Below are 19,410 nucleotides of genomic sequence, written 5' to 3' on the forward strand. Positions count from 1 at the left end.
CCTGGGGAAGCTGCTCAGTGCTCAGAGGAATTACCAAATCATTCCTGCCCCCAAAACCAACATTTTTGCCAGCTGATGGGAGGCTCAGTGCTGGCCAGCCTCTGGCAGTGCCTGCTGCTGGCAGAGCTGTTCTCTGCCCTGCCTGAGGTGTTGTCCTGTGTCCCAGGAAGTGGAAATTGCGAGCGTGGACGCCTTCCAGGGCAGGGAGAAGGATTTCATCATCCTGTCCTGTGTGAGGGCCAACGAGCACCAGGGCATTGGCTTCCTCAACGACCCCAGGAGGCTCAACGTGGCCCTGACAAGAGCCAGGTGAGGAGTGTGGCCGTGGGGGGCTGCAGGAAAAGCAGAGGATGGAGGGACAGGACTCGGGGCTGGGTGGGAGATGGGGAAAGGATTCTTCCCTCTGGGGGTGGCGAGGGGCTGGGGTGCCATTCCCCAGCAGCTGTGGCTGCTCCATCCCTGGAGGTGCCCACGGCCAGGCTGGAGCAGCTGGAAGGTGTCCCTGTCCCTGGCAGGGCTGGCACTGCATGAGCTTTAAGGTCTCTCCAGCCCAAACCATTCTGTGCCATTTTTATCTGCTCATCTCAGCCCCTGGCACCATTTGGCATCAGTAAATTTGGGAAGTCACCGTGTCCCTCCCATTTTCAGCACAGATCCCTTCCCTTCATCTGCTGCTTTCACTTCCAGCAAACATTTTGTGCCCATTTGGCTTTTTTTAATGGCTTTGACTCCAAAGGCTGGGGTGGAATCCAGCACAGGGGGTTTGGTGGGACACAGAGCGAGCCTGAAGGAGCAAGTCTGTGCTGCTGCCTGCAGCAATCTCCTTCCAGCTGCTGAGCCACATCTGGAATGGCTGCTGTGAACAGTTCAGCTGCCTCAGGCTCCTCCTGCAGCTCCCAGAGAGCTCCAGGGGCTGTGGTGACACCAACCTGCCTTTAGCATCACCAGCTTGGTTCCTCTGTGCTCCCAGGTACGGGGTGATCATCGTGGGGAACCCCAAGGCCCTGTCCAAGCAGCCCCTCTGGAATCACCTCCTCAATTACTACAAGGAGCAGAAGGTGCTGGTGGAGGGGCCCCTGAACAACCTGCGCGAGAGCCTCATGCAGTTCAGCAAGCCCCGCAAGCTGGTCAACACCATCAACCCTGTGAGTGACCCCTGCTCTGACAGCAGCCAGTTAGCCCCTGCTGGCTTCATTAATGCTGAAGGGGTGGAATGAGCCACCCACGCAGCCTCACACCCCCACGAGTTCCCATTTTTGAGGAGTTTCCATTTCTGGTGCAGCATGTCCCAGGGCTGAGCAAACTTCATTATTTCTTTTTAATTGCAGGGTTTTATTAGGGGTAAACCTTGAGGTGAATGAAATGAAGGAAGTGGTTTGTGTAGAAAGGGCAAAGTCAGTTTTAACCCTCAAGCTGCAGGTTTTAGACTTGATTTTGAACATCAATTGTTACTGGGGGAGCCTGGCAGCCACCACAGGACAGTGAATGGAGCAAGGGAATTGCCAGGGCCTCAGAATAGACTGAAAACTCATCAAACCTCTCACAGTTTGGGACAGGCTGCTGGAAAATCTTATTTTTGGTGTTCAGGATGTGGCTGAAATAATAATTAAAAGTTTTCTATGTGTTAGAATTAATTTCCACAACATTTGTGCCATCTGTGGAATTTTATGGATTTTTACCCAAAATAGCTTCCACTGAGGCTGCAGTGCAAGGTTTTCTGGGGGGGAGGAAATGAGGATGAATGCCTGATTGCCCAAATCTCTGCAGGGAGCCCGTTTCATGACCACTGCCATGTATGATGCACGGGAGGCCATCATCCCTGGCTCTGTCTACGACCGCAGCAGCCAAGGTAAAGCACATCCCCAAAATTCACTTTCAGGCCTTGCTTTTTCCCTGACCAGCCCCTGAGGGCTCACATCTTACACACTTCAAACTTTGAAACTCCTTAAAAGCTTTTATACTTGTGCAAATTTAAAATTTCTTAAAGATCTAAACTTCAGACTACACAAATGGAATTAGAGAACGGAATTGATGGAGTTGGAAGACTGAAAGTGTTTGGGATGAGTGTAAGGGCTGAAAATGGAATGAATTTAAGGACTGAAAATGTTTGGGACAAATTTGAGGGCTGAAAATGTTTGGGATGAAGTTGAGCCTGAAATACTTGGGGTAAATTGGAGACTGAAGTGTCTGGGATGAATTTGAGACTGAAATGTTTGGGATGAGTTTAAGGGTTGAAAATGGAATTAATTTAAGGAGTGAAAATGCTGTGGGTGAATTTGAGGCTGAAGATGTTCAGGATGAATTTGAGGCTGAAATGTTTGGGATTTAATTGAACAACTGAAAATGTTGAGGATGAATTTGAGGGCTGAAAGTGTCGAGCCTGGATTTTGCTCTCTGTAAATATACAGAGTCCCAGCCTGACATGTGCAGAGCAAGTGCAGAATGAGGGGGAAGGGGTGTGAGAAGCATTTCAGGGATCTCAGGGGGTGCTGTGAGGAGGAGCTGAGGTTGAGCCTGTGCTAGATGGAGTGATGGGATCTCCAGGTGTGGGATGAGCAGCGAGGCACAGGGGGGGCTCGTCCTTCCCCAGGGCTGGGATTGATGCTGGAGCAGCCAGATCTGCAGCCCCTGTGCTTCCCCTCTCTCTCCCAGGGCGCCCATCCAACATGTACTTCCAGACCCACGACCAGATTGGGATGATCAGTGCTGGCCCCAGCCACGTCACTGCCATGAACATTCCCATCCCCTTCAACCTCGTCATGCCCCCCATGCCCCCCCCGGGCTACTTCGGCCAGGCCAACGGCCCCGCTGCAGGTGAGGGGCACAAAGGAGGGACCCCGTGCCCTGCCAGGTGTGCCTGGCTGTCAGGTCTCACTGTGGGCTCCTTGCAGGCCGTGGGGCTCCCAAAGGGAAGACGGGCCGAGGCGGGCGCCAGAAAAACCGCTTTGGGATTCCTGGCAGCAGCCAGTCCAACCTCCCCAACAGCCAGGCCAGCCAGGACGTGGTGTCCCAGCCCTTCTCCCAGGGCCCCCTGACCCAGGGCTACATCTCCATGAGCCAGCCCTCCCAGATGAGTCAGCCTGGGCTCTCCCAGCCGGAATTATCCCAGGTGAGTGTGGCTTTTGGGAGCTTTTCCTGGGATTTGTGTTGTGATCTGTGCCTGCACCTCCTCCCTCCTGAGGGAAACGAAACTGAAACTGCTCTCAGTGACTCAGCTGCAGCATTTACAGCCTGCACTGGTGGGGCCATGAAAGTGAAATGTTGCTTCAGCTGATAAACAGCTCAAAACCCCTTGATTTAGGGACATTCTGCACCAAAAAAAGCAGATTTTAAAAACCCAAACGCTCTCAGCTTTATGATGAACCTGGTTCTGCCTTGCACTTGAGCTGGACACTGACGTTGAGGCTTCCCTCACCTCTCCCCTTGCAGGACAGTTACCTTGGTGATGAGTTTAAATCCCAGATTGACGTGGCGCTGTCACAGGACTCAACTTACCAGGGGGAACGAGCATATCAACATGGTGGAGTGACGGGACTGTCACAGTATTAGAGTGTAAGACCCCTGTCCCTTCCCTCTGATTCAAACTGCCCCCTCCCCCTGATTGAAACTGCCCCCTCCCTAATTTAAACTATCCCCTCCTCCTCATTTAAGCTGTCCCCTCCCTGGTTGGAGCTGTCCCCTCCCCCTGTTTTGAGCTGTCCCCTCCCTGATTTAAGTTGTCCCCCCCCATTTAAGCTGTCCCCTGCCTGGTTGGAGCTGTCCCCTCCCTGATTTAAATTGTCCCCCCCCCATTTAAGCTGTCCCCTCCCTGTTTTGAGCTGTCCCCTCCCTGATTTAAGTTGTCCCCCCCCATTTAAGCTGTCCCCTGCCTGGTTTCAGCCTGCCTGGCCCAGCCCCTCCCCTAACTGAGCTCTCCTTCTGCCCCCAGGTTGAGGAAGAAGAGCTAAGCTTGTGTGGAGCTTAGTTCATCAGCATTTTATTCTGGGTAATAAAAAAAATAAAATAAAATGGATACCTGTTTTCCACTGCTAAAACTGAAGCACCACTGTGTGAGAGCAACAGGAGAAAGAAAGCAACCAACCGAGAGGAGAGAGAGAGAGAGGAGCACGCGAGAGAGCCACTGCTGGAGCTCACTGGGACAAGGAGACTGACAAGGAGAGGAGACAGAGCCCTGGAGGACTGGCTCACGGCACGGAGCTCAGCCAGGAGTGCTCAGCTGGGCCCCTGCTCCCCCAGTCACCCAGCTCCGGAGAAGGGCCTTAACAAAGCAGGTTTCACTTCATTCCATACTTCTCTGTGCGAGCAGGGCAGGAACTTTTCAGAGCAGATGGGGAGAGGAAAACCCTCATCTCAGAGTTGGGCTCGTTTTGTGAGGGGGCCTAAGAATATTTTAGCAGGAACTTGTTTACATTTTAGAAGCAGAGTATCTGAGAGAAGGGGGAAAAAAAGAGAGAGAGAGAAAGTCCCTGCCTGGGTGACAGCCAGCCAAGCAGAATCCAGCTGCTGCTCAACTCTGAGGTGCAGGTTTTGTTGTCCAACACTGGCTCTGAAATTTGTTGTCATCGTGTCGCCCACATTCTGAACGAGGTGGTTTTAAAGAGATTCTTTCAAAAAGAGCACTGAATTTTTTAAGAAGTTTTGTCTCTGAATTCTTAGTGGTGGACCTGGGAGATTTAGATCCTTGTTCTGAGAAGCTTATATTACAAAAAAAAAACTTTAAAAAAAAAACCAAAAAAAATTGTTTCAAACAAAAATTAGAGCACCATCCTTGAGAACTTTCAGTGTGATTTCAAGTTGCAGCAATCAGCCTCTTCTTCCTACATGGGATAGGTTTAGAGTGAGAGGAGCCTGCGTGCTCGAGCAGGAGGGTTTCAAAGTGTTTTCTGTATGCTTTAATTGGCAACTGTCTGGACTCTACTCTGTGAAAAACAGCCTTTCTGTAAGATGAACTTTCTGCTTGAAGGGGGCCGGGTTCCTGTGCCCTTCGGCCCTGGAGAGAAGGTGCAGCCAGGCCTGCTCTGGTCCCCACAGCTCTTGGGGAGGAGTAGTGGAAATTGGGGATTATTTTGGATGGAAGGGAAGACTCCACGCCATTGCAGGAGCAGGATGGACAGACGGACAAGGCAGGCAGGTGGTGGAAGGTGGTGGCCTCTGAGAGACAGAGCTGGGTTTGATTTGGGACAGTGGGTCAGGCTTTGGGGTGGCTTCGTGGCAGGAGAGGGGCAGGGTGAGGAGCTGGAAGCTCTGCTCGGCAGCAGAGGGCTCAGCCCAGCTGGGGTCAGCCTGGGAGGTGCCAGCCACGCTGAGGTGGAGCCACGTCTGGAACACTCACAGGGAGCACTTGGAGCTTTTCATTTCTGTCCAAACCTTTTCTAGGAACTGAGGGAGAATTGATTCCTCCAGCCCGTTCTAGACCCTGAATTAGAGTAACCTCTGCCTCCCCCTGGCAGCAGCAGCAGAGACTGAGCCAGAGCCTGGCAGTTCCTCGGCCTGGAGTTAAGCTTTACACTCAAAGGGCTCCAAGTGTTTCTAGTCCTTTTTTGGGGGGAAAAACTCAAAATACCTCTCATCTGAATGTACTTCAAACAGCTCAGACCCCATTTTGTACCCGGGGAGGGGAAACCCTTTCATTCCTGTCCTTCCTGGAGATGCCTGCCCTGGATTTGCAGGATTTGCCCCAGAGCAGCCCTGGCGTGGGACCCCCAGCCCGGAGGGACCTGCTCCCCCAGCCCCGGGGGGGAGCTGCAGAAACTGCAAAACCACAAAAATCTCAACTCACAAAACCCATTCTTTTCTCATCCAAAGCCTCCAGAGTTTAGATCCTAAAACAGTGAAAGAATGGAGACACAGGCCACCTTCCTTCCTCGTGAGATGGACTTGTTTTATTTATTAACATTGCCGAAGGGCTTTTTAATTTTTTTTCCTTGGTAGGCAGCGTAGTGGCGTAGACTTTTCGGGTAGGTTTAAGCTGAACCCCTCTGTGCAAAGCTTTCCATGAGTAATGTAGCCCCCTCCTCTCCCCTCACCCTTTCTTTCACTGCTGGGAATGCTTGCCTCTGCTTCGTGCTGGTTTTTTCCTTTGTAGCAGTTCAAACTCTTTGAGTTTTACAAATCCAGACATCAGTGCTAGCACGGTGTTAAAACTCTTTTTTTTTAATTAATTAATTTTTTTGTCTCAGTTTTGTTTTAAAACCTGTTTGTCATCAATTAAAAAAAAGAATAAACAGCTCTTGCATTCAAGGTGGCCCTTAAGTTTCAATGAGGAAACCATGCAACGTTCATTAAAGCTTTAGTCTGATTGTATAAACTTCAAGTTTATTACTTTTTTTAAACACAAGACTAGTACAAAAGTGGGGGTGTGCATAGCAGAGGGGTGAGCAACTCAACTGGGAGAACTGGGAATACTGGGAAGGGCCCCCCCTCTTCCAGCCCCAGGGTTTGGGAAGAGCTCCCAGCCTGGAGGAAACACAGAAATGGCTTTGCCCTGCCAGGCTCGGGGCTGGGGGCTCAGAGCTGGCTCTGGGGGTTTAGGCCTGGCCTTGGCACCACCCTGGGCTCAGACTCAGGCCAGGCTGAGCCCGGGTCCTGTCCTGGCTGTCACTCCCCCCCGTGGCCACAAACCCAGGAATGCTTCAAGGTTTTCTTGCTCTGCCCGTCTAAAATCAGAATGAAATGGCTCCTGCTGGAGTTGAGCCCTTTGAACACTGAAATGGAGCAGAGCAGGGCGGGGTGGGTTTGGGAATGGGAACCCAGCTAAAGCTGCTCCAGGCTGGGTCTGCAGCTCCACATTTTGGGTGTGAAAACAAAAAAAAAAACACCCCAAGGCACCCCCAGTGGTGAAACCCTCGGAGCTTCCCCTGGGGGGAGGAGGTGAGAAAACATCAGAGCCCAAGGAGGAAACAGCAAAAAACCCAAAGCTGCACCACGGCTTCACAGTTCAGAAATAAAGAGAAAAAAAATTCAAGTCTAACTGGGATTCCTTTTCGGTGTCCCCAAAATCCCCAAAGCCTGGCTCTGGTGGTTCCAGAAAATCCCAAAGCCTGGCTCTGGTGGTTCCACACTCGGGTCCAGCTCAGCTGGGCTCGGCTCAGCCCCTGCAGTGAAGGGCAGAGCAGAGCTCGGGGATGGGAAAAGGCCCAAATTCGGGTCCCTGCTGCCCCTCAGTGACACCACAAAGGGCCCGGGGCTGCCAGCTGCCACAAAACCCAACAAATGCACCCAAAACAGCCTGGAAAAGCAAAATGTGCAGAGCTCTGAGCTCTGCCCTTGCCCCAGGCTCGGCTGGCTCCTGCCCTGGGACACTCGGGGACAGCCTGGGCTCATCTGTTTGCAAATGAGGTAAATTAATAAATTAATACTGACTCACAGCAGGCTGGGAGGGGAGAGCCACTGACCCAGCACAGCCTGGGTTCCCTCAGCCATGTTCCCTGCAGGGTCCTGCCCCTGGATGCAGCTCCCAGAGGATTTCTTAGATAAAATCTCCTTTTTTTTTTAATTCACCATTTTTTTAGGGAAAACAATTTTTTAGGCAAAACCTCCACTGCATTTGGGCACCCAACTGAAGCCCCGTCCCCAAACCACCCCATCACCACCCACACCCTGCAAACAGCACAGAGAGAGCTCCTGCCTGCCTCTGCCTCCCCTGCCAAGGGATTTGCTCGCTCCAGCCCTGTCCCTGCAGCTGGACCCCACCCCAGGCAACCCCCAGCCCCGATCCACCCAGAAAAGTCATTTATGCCCTGAGAAATCTGCAGAGTTCAGCCAAAAACCCCAAAAAGCTGCAAGTTGGGAACGTGGGATTCACAGCGCGGTGCCAGCACCCCCTGCCGAGGAGGGGCCAGCGCCAGGCTTGGTCATAACCCCACAGCCCCCTCGCAGCTAATCCTGAACCAGCAGCACCCCTTAGTGCCAGAGGGCAGCCCTGAGCACAGCGGGGCTTTCCCAGCGGGGTTTGGTCCCCCCTCTGTCCATCATTCCCCCCTTTATCCATCATTCCCCTCTTTGTCCATCGTTCCCCTCTTTGTCCATCATTCCCCCTCTGTCCATTATTCCCCCCTCTGTCCGTCGTTCCCCCGTTATCCATAATTCCCCCCTTTATCCATCATTCCCCCCTTTATCCATCATTCCCCCCTCTGTCCGTCGTTCCCTCTGTCCGTCGCTCCCTCCCGCTACCTGCAGCCGCACTCGTCCACCACCATGTCCTCGTAGTGCCGCAGCACCACGTTGTCGCTGTTGTCGTAGTAGAGGATGGAGATGGGGGAGAGCCTGACGGGCACGCAGCAGGGCTGCGGCGTGCCGCGCGGGTCCAGCGAGTGCACCATGGTCTGCAGCACGGCGTGGTTGGTGCTGTTCAGCTCGGCGGCCAGCGGGAAGGGGCAGTCCCCGCGGCAGTAGTTGGCCAGGTAGCCCTGCGGGGCGATGATCCAGTTCTCCCAGCCCACGTCGCTGAAGCTGATGAAGAGCCGGCGGGGCTTGCACAGGGGGCTGGGGGTCAGCGCGGGCCCGGGGGCGCTCCTCCTGCGGCGGGCAGCCCCGCACTGCGGGCCCAGCGTCACCAGCAGCAGCGAGGTGGCCGCGAAGGCGGCGGCGCTGCCGCAGGCGCTCCGCGGGCTCCCGGCGGGGCCGCTCAGCGACATCTCCAGCACGAAGGACAAACCCCGCGCCGGCAGCCGCCCGTCCCGCAGCGCCGCGCTCAGGTCGAACACCAGGGACTTGCGCAGCTGCAGCAGCGAGCGCTCCAGCAGCGGCCGCCGGCCGCGCCGGGGCTGCCCCCGGGGGGACCCCGCGTACAGCCGCAGCTCCAGAACCTGCCCCGGGCTCGGGCCCTGGTAGGAGTTGTGCTGGAACTGCAGCTCCAGCTGGGCCATGGTCAGGCGCTCGCCCTCCTGCAGCGCCGAGAGGTTGAAGAACAGGAGCTTCCGCAGGCACAGCCAGCCCTGGGGCTGCCCCGCGGGCAGGAAGCGGCCTGGCAAAGGAGAAACCGGGCTGGGGGTGGCTGAACGCGGGGCTGGGCAGGGCCGGCTCCCGGGATGGGCTGGGGGAACCCCGGGGTGAGCAGGATCGGCTCCCGGGATGGGGAATCCCTGGGGCTGGGCAGGATCGGCTCCAGGGCTGGGGAATCCCTGGGGCTGGGCAGGATCGGCTCCCGGGATGGGGAATCCCTGGGGCTGGGCAGGATCGGCTCCCGGGATGGGGAATCCCTGGGGCTGGGCAGGATCGGCTCCCGGGATGGGGAATCCCTGCGTGAGCAGGATCGGCTCATGGGATGGGCTGGGGGTGAGGGGGATCGGGGAAAAGAGGGCAAAAAGCAGCGAATTTGGGGAGCCTGGTTCAGCCAGCCCGAGCCAAACTGGAACCAGGAGAGAAAAGAGCTCTGGGGTGCCTTCAGACCTCAGGGGCACCAATCAAACAGTCCCCAGGGGACTGAGAACGGCTCGGAGCAGCCAGATGTGCCCTGGGGTCAGCCAGATGTGCCCTGGGGTCAGCCAGAGGCCCTGGGACAATGGGGGGGGGGGTCGAGCATCCCATCCCTGCCCGAGCTGCTGCTGATCCCGTTCCTGCAGCCACATCCCGCTCACCTCCAGCACCGGGCACCCCAAAACCTGGGATCGGGGCTGGGATCAGAGCTGGATCAGGGTTGGGATCGGGGCTGGATCAAGGTTGGGATCGGGGCTGGATCAGGGCTGGGATCGGGGCTGGGATCAGGGTTGGGATCGGGGCTGGGATCAGGGCTGAATCAGGGTTGGGATCGGGGCTGGATCGGGGCTGGGATCGGGGCTGGATCAGGGTTGGGATCGGGGCTGGATCAGGGTTGGGATCGGGGCTGGGATCAAGCCAGCACCTCGGGAGGGATTTAGGGGCTCCAGGACAGAGCCTGGCACAGCTGCCCCGCTCACGCCCCTCCTCGGGGTTCCAAACCCAAAAACCATCACCGGCAGCATCCACAGGGACTCCAGCCCGCGGGGATTTCTCCTGGGATCCAGCTGCCGCCTCGGGACACGGGGAAGGACGGAAGGAGCGGAGCCAGGGCTGGAGCCCGGGATGCCCAGAGGCTGTACCTTGGTCGGCGAAGACTCGGACGATGTTCCCGGGGACATTGAACTCCTCCACCCGGCAGGAGTCCGGCTCGCCGGGCCAGGGCAGCGCCCTGCTCTTGTGGAAGATCCTCCAGAGCACGGGCGGCACCGGCGCGGGGCGCTTGGGGCTGGGCCGGGCGCTGAGCCCCAGCGCCCGCAGCAGGGAGCGCTCCGGCGGGCTCAGCCCGGGGCCCGGCCTGGGGCTCAGCCCGGGGCTCAGCCCGGAGCCCAGCCCGGAGCCCAGCCCGGAGCCCAGCACGGCGCTCAGCAGCGCCCAGGCCAGGCTGCGGAGGAGCCACATCCCGCTGCGCTCGCCCAGACAGAGAGCAGCCGGCCCGGGGCTGGGGCCCTGATCGCCGCCTTTGATGGGCCCCGAGCTCAATCAGCACCGCGGCACTCCCGGCTGGGTGGGATCCTGCAGCCCCGGCACCCCTTAACCCTTTCAGGGCCTCCGCCGTCTGTCCCGCATCTCCGGAGCGCCCGCTCGGGCTCCAGCACGGGCCGGGGCTCCGGCGTGGGGATGGGAATCCAGCGCTGCTCCCAAAGGCGCTGCCCGGAGCTGGGGCAGACCCGGAGCCAGCTCTTCTTCCTCCCAAAAATCCCTTTTTAAACTCAATCACGGCGTCCAACGCTTCTCTCTTAAAGCCATCAGCCTCCGGCACATCAAACCATCAAAGTCCTGCTCCACAGGGCCCCAAAAACCAGCGGCCCCAAAACCAGCGGCCCCAAAACCAGCGGCCCCCGCCAGTGCCGGTCCTGCCCCAGCCAGGCACCCCCAGGTCCCCCAGCCCCTTCCTGGCCATCACAGCAGAGATGCCACCAGTCACCCCTCGATGTCACAGCCCCAAGGCCAGCTGGAGCCACCCAGCTCAGTGCCAGCACTGGAAAATTCATTTTATCCCCCCAGGTCACCCCTGCTCTGCTCCGGCCCATGCTGGGGGATCAGGGCCCTTCCTGCCCCACAAATCCCACGGAAAACCAAGGAATTCCAGCATGGGGTGCTCCTCTGACACCCCAGAAGTCACAGGGAGGGACAAGGTCCTGCCACAGCTTGGGGACATTCCCACCAGCCCCACTCAGGCTCAGACACAACAAGCCTGGAGGGGAATCACCGTGAGAGACCAAACATGGAAAAATCCCACAAATTCCCACCTGGAACTGACACCCTGGATCTCCTCTGGCTGCTGGGGGAGGGAGCTGAGGGTCCTGGCCTGGGGACAGCGAGGGGACAGCGAGGGACCCGAACCCACCGAGCTGCCCAGGGCAGGGACCTGGAGCCTGCAGGGCTGGAGCTGCCCAAAAACCCAGCCCAGGAGCAGGAACTGTCTGTTCTTCCCAAAATCCCAGCCCAGGAGCAGGAATTGTCTGTTCTTCCCCAAATCCCAACCCTGGGAGAAGGAATTCTCTGGGTTTTTTTTGAAATCCATCCCAGGAGCAGGAACTCTCTGTTCTTCCTTCAGCGAGGGGACAGCCCTGGGGGGAATCCCCCAGCAGGGACCTGCAGGACCCTTTTTAGGCCACTCCAAAACCTGCACGGGTTTTTCCCAAGGAAACTGAAGCTCCTGGGCCTCCTCCAGAGGGCTGGGCTGCAGCTCCTGAGCTGGATTTCCTGCACTGGGAGCTGCAGGTGCCAGTGACTCCTCCAAGGCCACCTCTGCAGTCCCTGGGTGGCAGCTGGAGCACAGCTGGAGCACAGCTGGAGCACAGCTGGCCTCGGGGCCCCCTGCCCAGGCAGGACAGGAGCTCCCTGCCCAGGCTGGAGCTGGAGCAGCTGAGGGGGCTCGGAGGGAGGGTCCAGGGGGTGTCACAGCGGGGCTGAGAACGTGGAGCAACACCAGGGACACAAAGGCAGCCCCAGCCCCCCCCGGGCCAGCACAGCCCACCGGGGCCACAGGGAGCCCCCGGCCCGGGCACAGGGCACTGCCCAGCCCCCAGGGGCCCTGTCCTGGCAGTGGCGTGTCCTCCCGGCTGCGGGCAGGGCTGGCAGGGGCAGGGGTGAAGTTCTCCGTGGGGCTGTCCTTGGCAGGGTCCCCAGCAGGGTCCTGGCAGTGCCAGGCCCTGGCAGCCGTGGCCACGCCGCCCTCACAACCTCTTGTCCTTCACGAGGCCGTTCTTGAGGTGCAGCCTGGGGAAGAGCAGAGCCCGGGTCAGCCCCGTGCCCACAGCAAACCCTCCCTGCCCGGCTGGGGACACTCCTGTCCCCGGGGCTGTGCACTTTGATGGACCCAGCACGAGGGAGCAGCTCCAGGGAGAGCTCAGAGCCCTGGCAGGGCCTGGAGGGGCTCCAGGAGAGCTGGAGAGGGACTGGGACAAGGATGGAGGGACAGGACACGGGGAGTGGATTTAAACTGGGAAAAGGGAGATTGGGGTGGGATACTGGGAAGGGATTCCTGGCTGGGAGGGTGGGCAGGGAATGGGATGGAATTCCCAGAGCGGCTGTGGCTGCCCCTGGATCCCTGGCAGTGCCAAGGCCAGACCCTGGGGCCATGGGAGGTGTGCTGGATGTGCTTGAGGGTTTTCTGACCCAAACCAGTCTGGAATTGCACGTACCCTTCCTTCAGAGCCCGGGGCAGCTGGATCCCAGCCTCCTTCCCGGGTTTCCTGCTCTCCTCCACGTCGTACTCACGGACATCGTTCACCTCCTGCATCTGCCCCAGCAGCACCTTGGCCACGAACAGCACGATGTACTGGGGGCACAGGGACAGGGACCCTCAGGCACGGGGGGACCTTTCCCTGCTGCCCCCTCCCCATTTCGGGCAGGGCAGCTCCCCCCGGGACGGCCACAGCCCCGGGATGGGGTTTGTGACTGGGAGCAGAACTTCTGGGAGAATTCCTGCTTTCACCCCAGGGATGAGGGAATCAGCACGGATCTCCCCTCTCCAGCCCTCCCGCAGCCTGGGGCACGCAGGAGCATTCCCAGAGCGTTCACACCTCTCCCCAATCCCCTTTTTTTGGGGCAGGAGCATTCCCAGCGCGTTCACACCTCTCCCCAATCCCCTTTTTTTGGGGCAGGAGCATTCCCAGCGCGTTCACACCTCTCCCTGCTGTTATCACTCCCCGCGGGGTGTCAGACACTCTGAATTCCCCCCAGCCCTCCCCCTCCCCTGACCCCCCAAACCTCCTCCATCGCTGCCACGCCAGCAGCAGCGAGGACAGGGCTGTCCCCGAGGAGAGGGGACAGGTCCCTGCTGTCCCAAGGAGAGGGGACATGTCCCTGCTGTCCCCGAGGTGAGGGGACAGGTCCCTGCTGTCCCCGAGGTGAGGGGACAGGTCCCTGCTGTCCCAAGGGGAGGGGTCAGGTCCCTGCTGTCCCCGAGGGGAGGGGACATGTCCCTGCTGTCCCAAGGGGAGGGGACAGGTCCCTGCTGTCCCCGAGGAGAGGGGACAGGTCCCTGCTGTCCCCGAGGGGAGGGGACAGGTCCCTGCTGTCCCCGAGGGGAGGGGAGAGGTCCCTGCTGTCCCAAGGAGAGGGGACAGGTCCGTGCTGTCCCAAGGAGAGGGGACAGGTCCCTGCTGTCCCAAGGAGAGGGGACAGGTCCGTGCTGTCCCGAGGTGAGGGGACAGGTCCGTGCTGTCCCGAGGTGAGGGGACAGGTCCCTGCTGTCCCCAGCCCAGTCTGGGCAGGGCAGCTCCCGGGTCACCCACCAGGAACCAGTAGATGTTCATCAGGGTGAGCACGAGCAGCAGGGCGTTGAAGAAGAAGTAGAAGGGGATGTTGGGGACGGACTGCAGGCTGGAGTGGCAGGTGGCGTAGAGCACCTTGAGGGGGAACCAGTAGAGACGGAACCAGAACCTGCAGGGATGGGGACAGCTGGGTCAGGGTCCCCCGGCAGAGGACAGAGCCAGCACAGCCTGCTGGCCCCGGGACCCAATTCCTGCTCCTGGGAAAGGGACAGAGCCAGCACAGCCTGTCCATCCATCCATCATCCATCCTGTGTCCATCCCTATCCATCATCCATCCATCATCCATCCTGTGTCCATCCATTCATTGATCCATCCATCCATCCATCCATCCATCCATCCATCCATCCATCCATCCATCCATCCATCCTCCACCTCTTTGTTTTCCAGGATTAGCTGGATTTTGGGACAGCCCTGCCTCCCTTTTCCTGCCGGGAAGAGCACTCCTTGCTGCCGGGAAATTCCTCCTCCTCCTCCTCCTCCTCCTCCTCCTCCTCCCCCCTGCCCGTTTGTCGCAGCGCTGCCACAGGAATTTCACAGGCACTCGCTGGTGCCAGACCCGGCACTACAGAGGGATTCCAGAGGGATTCCGAGCCCAGCAGGAGCTCGGGCCCTTCCCAGCCAAAATCCCCCAGGAGATGGTGGGGGGTCCCAAAAACCGGGAGGAGAGAGGGGACTGGGAGCAGGGGGAGAAAAATCCGCCAGGGAGGGACAGGACTAGGATCAGGGACAAATCCAGAAGGGAGGAGGGCCGGGATTGGGATCAGGGTCACAAATCCTGCAGAAAGGAGGGTCGGGATTGGGATCAGGGTCACAAATCCTGCAGGGAGGAAGGTCAGGATTGGGATCAGGGTCACAAATCCTGCAGAAAGGAAGGTCGGGATTGGGATCAGGGTCACAAATCCTGCAGAAAGGAGGGCCGGGATTGGGATCAGGGTCACAAATCCTGCAGAAAGGAGGGCCGGGGTTGGGGTCAGGGCCCAGGCAGACGCACCAGGGAAGGTCAGGATTGGGATCAGGGCCCGGGCAGACGCACCAGGGAAGGTCGGGATTGGGATCAGGGTCACAAATCCTGCAGAAAGGAAGGTCGGGATTGGGATCAGGGTCCCAAATCCTGCAGAAAGGAGGGCCGGGATTGGGGTCAGGGTCACAAATCCTGCAGAAAGGAAGGTCGGGATTGGGATCAGGGTCCCAAATCCTGCAGAAAGGAGGGCCGGGATTGGGGTCAGGGTCACAAATCCTGCAGAAAGGAAGGTCGGGATTGGGATCAGGGTCACAAATCCTGCAGGAAGGAAGGTCAGGATCGGGGTCAGGGCCCAGGCAGACGCACCAGGGAAGGTCAGGATTGGGATCAGGGCCCAGACCCAGCAGGAAGGAAGGTCAGGATCGGGGTCAGGGCCCAGGCAGACGCACCAGGGAAGGTCAGGATTGGGATCAGGGCCCAGACCCAGCAGGAAGGAAGGTCAGGATCGGGGTCAGGGCCCAGGCAGACGCACCAGCTGACGCTGAAGGCCAGGCAGCCGATGTTGGAGACGACGTCGTTGAGGCGGTGGTAGACCCCGCCGCGGTGCTTGAAGTACACGTTGAGCTTGGTGAACTCCAGCTGCACGTCGTTGACATCGTGCAGGAACAGCACCAGCACGCCCACGTTGTGGTACCTGCGGGGAACAGCGGGGAAATGGGGGAAATGGGGAAAAACCACAGGGAAATGGGGAAAAATGGGGGAAAACCACAGGGAAATGGGGAAAAACTGCAGGGAAATTGGGAAAACCATGGGGAAGTGGGAAAAAACATGGGGAAAACCAAGGGGAAATGGGGAAAACCATGGGGAAAAGCCACAGGGCAATGGGGGAAACCAATGGGGAAAAACAGGGAAATGAAACGGGGAAAACCACGGGGAAATAGGGAAAAATGGGAAAATGAAATGGGGAAAAATGGGGAAATGGGGAAAAGGGGGGGAAACGAAGGCATAGGAAGAGGCCAGGAGGGAGGGTCAGGATTGCCTGAAGGGAGGGAGGGTCGGGCTCACCTGGGGGGCAGGAGGAGGCAGGAGGGAGGGTCGGGCTCACCTGGGGGGAGGCAGGGTCGGGCTCACCTGAAGGCGTAGGACGAGGCCAGCAGGGTGAGGGTGACCAGGTGGTGCAGCAGCATCACCAGCGAGTCCTTGCGCCACGTGTCCATGTAGGCCGTGGCGTAGAGCGAGTGCCCGTAGAAGCTGCCCTGCAGCAGGTACGCCACCGCGATGTCCCCGGGCACCGGCATGCCCCGCTGCCAGCCTGGGGGACGGGGACGGTGGGAACGGGGATGGGAATGGGAGTGGGAATAGAAATAGAAATAAAAAATAGAAATAAAAATAAAAATTGAAATAAAAATTAAAAAATTAAATTAAAATAGAAATAGAAATAAAAATAGAAATAGAAAATAGAAATAGAAATGGAAATGGAAATGGAAATAAAAAATATAAATAAAAATAAAAATTGAAATAATAGAAATAGAAATGAAAATAAAAAATAAAAATAAAAATAAAAATAAAAATAAAAATAAAAAATAGAAATAATATAGAAATTAAAATTAAATTTAAAATTAAAACATATTATTGCAGTTATTGTTGTTATTATTATTTATTTATTGTTTCTTTTACAATTATGTATTATTTAATATCAATAATAATACCCATCATCATCTATATTATTATAGAAAAATAAAAATACTCTAAATAATAATAATCATCATCATCCTCATCATTGTAATAATAATAATAATGCCCTGCTGCCAGGCTGGGGGGAGCAGGAACCACTCCGGGTTGGTTTATGTTTGTAGTAATAATAATAATAATGATGAGAATAATAACTATCATCATCATCATCGTCTACATTATTACAGGAAAATTAAACCCATCTATATTATTATAGATTATTAGAAAAGAAGAACCTATATTATTATAGATGATTATTATTAAATAATAATGTTATTACAGATTAGTTTTTGCCAGTTGTTATCAATCACAATGGGTTTATATATGATATATATATGTGGGTTTGGGTTTTATATATGATATACATGTGTGGGTTTGGGTTTGTGTCCCTGTCCACAGCACTGGGGGGAATGAGGAGATTTTAAATTATGATTTGTGCAGGGTTGGAATGAGGAGATTTTTAAATTATGATTTGTGCAGGGTTGGAATGAGGAGGTTTTTAAATTATGATTTCTGCAGGGTTGGAATGAGCAGATTTTTAAATCATGATTTAGTGCAGGGTTGGAATGAGCAGATTTTTAAATTATGATTTCTGCAGGGTTGGAAGGAGCAGGTTTCTCAGCCTGACTTGTGCAGGGTTGGAATGAGCAGATTTTTAAATCATGATTTAGTGCAGGGTTGGAAGGAGCAGGTTTTTAAATCATGATTTCTGCAGGGTTGGAAGGAGCAGATTTTTAAATCATGATTTCTGCAGGGTTGGAAGGAGCAGGTTTTTAAATCATGATTTGTGCAGGGTTGGAATGAGCAGATTTTTAAATCATGATTTCTGCAGGGTTGGAAGGAGCAGGTTTCTCAGCCTGACTTGCTGCCCTGCCCATGGCCATGAGCTGATCTCCAAGATCCTTCCCAGCCCAGCCCATTCCATGATTTAATTGCCCGTGATTTAATTATCCACGATTTCATTGTTTCCTGATTCACTCACCCCTCCAGCAGCCACCGAGGGACTGAAGGAAAGGCTCGTTCACCCCCCGGAGCCCTTTTGCACCCCGAGCAGGACAAAAAGGGGATTTGGGGCTGGCTGTGCCGGCTCACCGTAGAAGACGGAGGGGGGGTCGTGGAAGAAGGGGTAGTCGGTGCAGAAGAGCAGGTAGGCGCCGTAGGACCACGACACGGAGTAGAAAAGCAACTTCCAGGCACTCTCGGGCATCTTGGCAGCATCCTTGGGCTGCAGCTGGCACCACTCCCCGAAGGGCTGCGGGCGGCAGGGAATTCAGCAGCGGGACTGCACCCCAGGGCGGTGCAGCCTCGCTCGGGGCCCGAGGGAGGCTGGGGAGGGGGAGATCGGGGGGTGGAGACCCTCCGGGGGCTGAGCAAGGGGAGCCCGGAGCATCCTGCCCCTCTCCGGAGCATCCTGCCCCTCCCCGGGGCACCCCGGGCACGGCTGGCGCGGGCAGGGTGGGGCCGGAACCCTGAAAATCCAACTAAAGCGCAGGAAAGCCCCGAGAGGAAGCCCTAAGGGCATCATCCGGGCGGGCGGAGCCGGCGAATCCCGGGACGAAGGGAAATGGAGGCGCAGGGAAAGGCTGGGCACAGCCCGGGCACTGCCAGCAGGTGCCAGCAGGTGCCAGCAGCGCCGGTGCTGTGCCGCCCCTCCCCGCACTCCCGCCCCGATCCCGCCGGCATTTCAGAGACCAAACCTCCCCAAAGCTGCCCCAAACCAGGGCAGGGAGGACGGGCAGCTCTGCTGCGGGATCATCAACGAAATTCCTGAAATTCCTCGTCCTGGATCCCCGGGGGGACAGGGACAGGCTGGGAGTCACAGGGAAACGTGCAACAGCCTCGGGTTTGGGGGAATAAATGGATCCAGCCTCGTGTTTTGGGGGAATAAACTCACCCAGACTCGTTTTTTTGGGAATAAATGCAGCCGGCATGGCACAGACTCGTTTTTTTAGGAATAAATGGATCCAGCCTGGCACATCCCTGGGTTTTTGGGAATAAACTGACCCAGCATGGCACAGACTCGTTTTTTGGGGGGAATAAATGTATCCAGCCTCATTTTTGGGGGGAATAAATTGATCCAGCCTGGCACATCCCTGGGTTTTTGGGAATAAACTGACCCAGCATGGTACAGCCTCATTTTTTTAGGGGGAATAAATGGACCCAGCCTCATTTTTTGGGGAATAAACTGACCCAGCAAGGCACAGCCCCAGGTTTTTGGGAATAAAGGGAGCAGGGGTTCTGCCCTCCCCGGTGCCCCAGGGAGGGTTTCCAGCCCCCGCTGGCAGCTGAGCCATTCCAGACCCCATTCCTGCCTCCCATCAGGGCAGTGCCAGCACCGGGGTCCCTGAGAAATCCCAAATCCCCCCAGAACCGCCCCTGGAGCTCCGGATGAGCCCCAGGAGAAAACAAAACTCTGCAGAGTAACAGGACCCTGCCTGGGTCAGCACTTTCTGCTCCTAAATTAAGGCCCCAGCTGTCCCCGGTGCTTGGCCCCTTCTCCAGGGGCTCCGATCCCAAAAGCTCTGGGGTTTCTGGACTCCAATCCCAAAAGCTCTGGGGTTTCTGGACTCCAATCCCAAAAGCTCTGGGGTTTCTGGGCTCCAATCCCAAAAGCTCTGGGGTTTCTGGGCTCCAATCCCAAAAGCTCTGGGGTTTCTGGGCACGTCCCACGCTGGGAGCTGCTCCCAAGGCCTTCTCCAGGGGAAAAGAGGAGCAGGCTCAGAGCGGGATCAATAATGCACAGAGAGCTTCGGTTCCTGGGGTGTCCACACGGCAGGGACACGGGGACAGCCCAGGGGATTTGGGATCCTCAAAGCCCTGCTCACCCCACAAGGGTCTGAGGGGAGAGGGACCACAGGGATCATCCAGTTCCAGTCCTTGCCCTATCCCAGCGTGGATTTGGCACCTGAGCTTGGCCTCAAATCCCCGCTCATCCCATAAGGGCTTGGGGTGGGGGAG

At 56.9% G+C, this 19,410-nt stretch overlaps 3 protein-coding genes across 6 annotated transcripts in view; 1 reads left to right on the forward strand and 2 right to left on the reverse strand.

Moving 5' to 3' along the window:
* The window catches only part of UPF1 (UPF1 RNA helicase and ATPase), a 22,798-nt gene extending 16,558 nt beyond the window's left edge, over positions 1–6,240 (forward strand). For all 3 annotated transcript variants that reach the window (XM_039702389.1, XM_039702387.1, XM_039702388.1), the window contains 7 exons: positions 167–309; positions 971–1,145; positions 1,768–1,849; positions 2,653–2,814; positions 2,892–3,109; positions 3,430–3,552; positions 3,929–6,240. In XM_039702389.1, coding sequence (XP_039558323.1) covers positions 167–309; positions 971–1,145; positions 1,768–1,849; positions 2,653–2,814; positions 2,892–3,109; positions 3,430–3,549 — 900 coding nt within the window. In that variant the 3' untranslated portion in view covers positions 3,550–3,552; positions 3,929–6,240. The remainder of the gene's footprint in view (positions 1–166; positions 310–970; positions 1,146–1,767; positions 1,850–2,652; positions 2,815–2,891; positions 3,110–3,429; positions 3,553–3,928) is intronic.
* Positions 6,241–6,439: 199 nt separating this feature from the next.
* GDF1 (growth differentiation factor 1) lies at positions 6,440–11,374 on the reverse strand. The gene is made up of 2 exons (XM_039702456.1): positions 10,059–11,374; positions 6,440–8,965 (listed from the first exon to the last, which is right to left on the reverse strand). Exons 1-2 carry the CDS (start codon positions 10,375–10,377, stop codon positions 8,169–8,171), a joined length of 1,116 nt encoding a protein of 371 aa, XP_039558390.1. The 5' UTR covers positions 10,378–11,374; the 3' UTR covers positions 6,440–8,168.
* An 82-nt stretch (positions 11,375–11,456) lies between these two features.
* Positions 11,457–17,809, reverse strand: CERS1 (ceramide synthase 1). 2 transcript variants are annotated; one of them, XM_039702478.1, is made up of 6 exons: positions 17,545–17,809; positions 15,853–16,033; positions 15,254–15,415; positions 13,722–13,869; positions 12,627–12,739; positions 11,457–12,201 (listed from the first exon to the last, which is right to left on the reverse strand). In XM_039702478.1, exons 1-6 carry the CDS (start codon positions 17,657–17,659, stop codon positions 12,159–12,161), a joined length of 762 nt encoding a protein of 253 aa, XP_039558412.1. In that variant the 5' UTR covers positions 17,660–17,809; the 3' UTR covers positions 11,457–12,158. The 2 variants fall into 2 exon arrangements, with proteins under 2 accessions (XP_039558412.1, XP_039558411.1); XM_039702477.1 differs by having other exon boundaries at positions 12,627–12,763; positions 17,545–17,800.
* Between the last annotated feature and the right edge of the window lie 1,601 nt (positions 17,810–19,410).

Source organism: Passer montanus, unplaced genomic scaffold, assembly GCF_014805655.1.
Source record: "Passer montanus isolate IOZ18808 unplaced genomic scaffold, ASM1480565v1 scaffold156, whole genome shotgun sequence".
Lineage (NCBI taxonomy): Eukaryota > Metazoa > Chordata > Aves > Passeriformes > Passeridae > Passer > Passer montanus.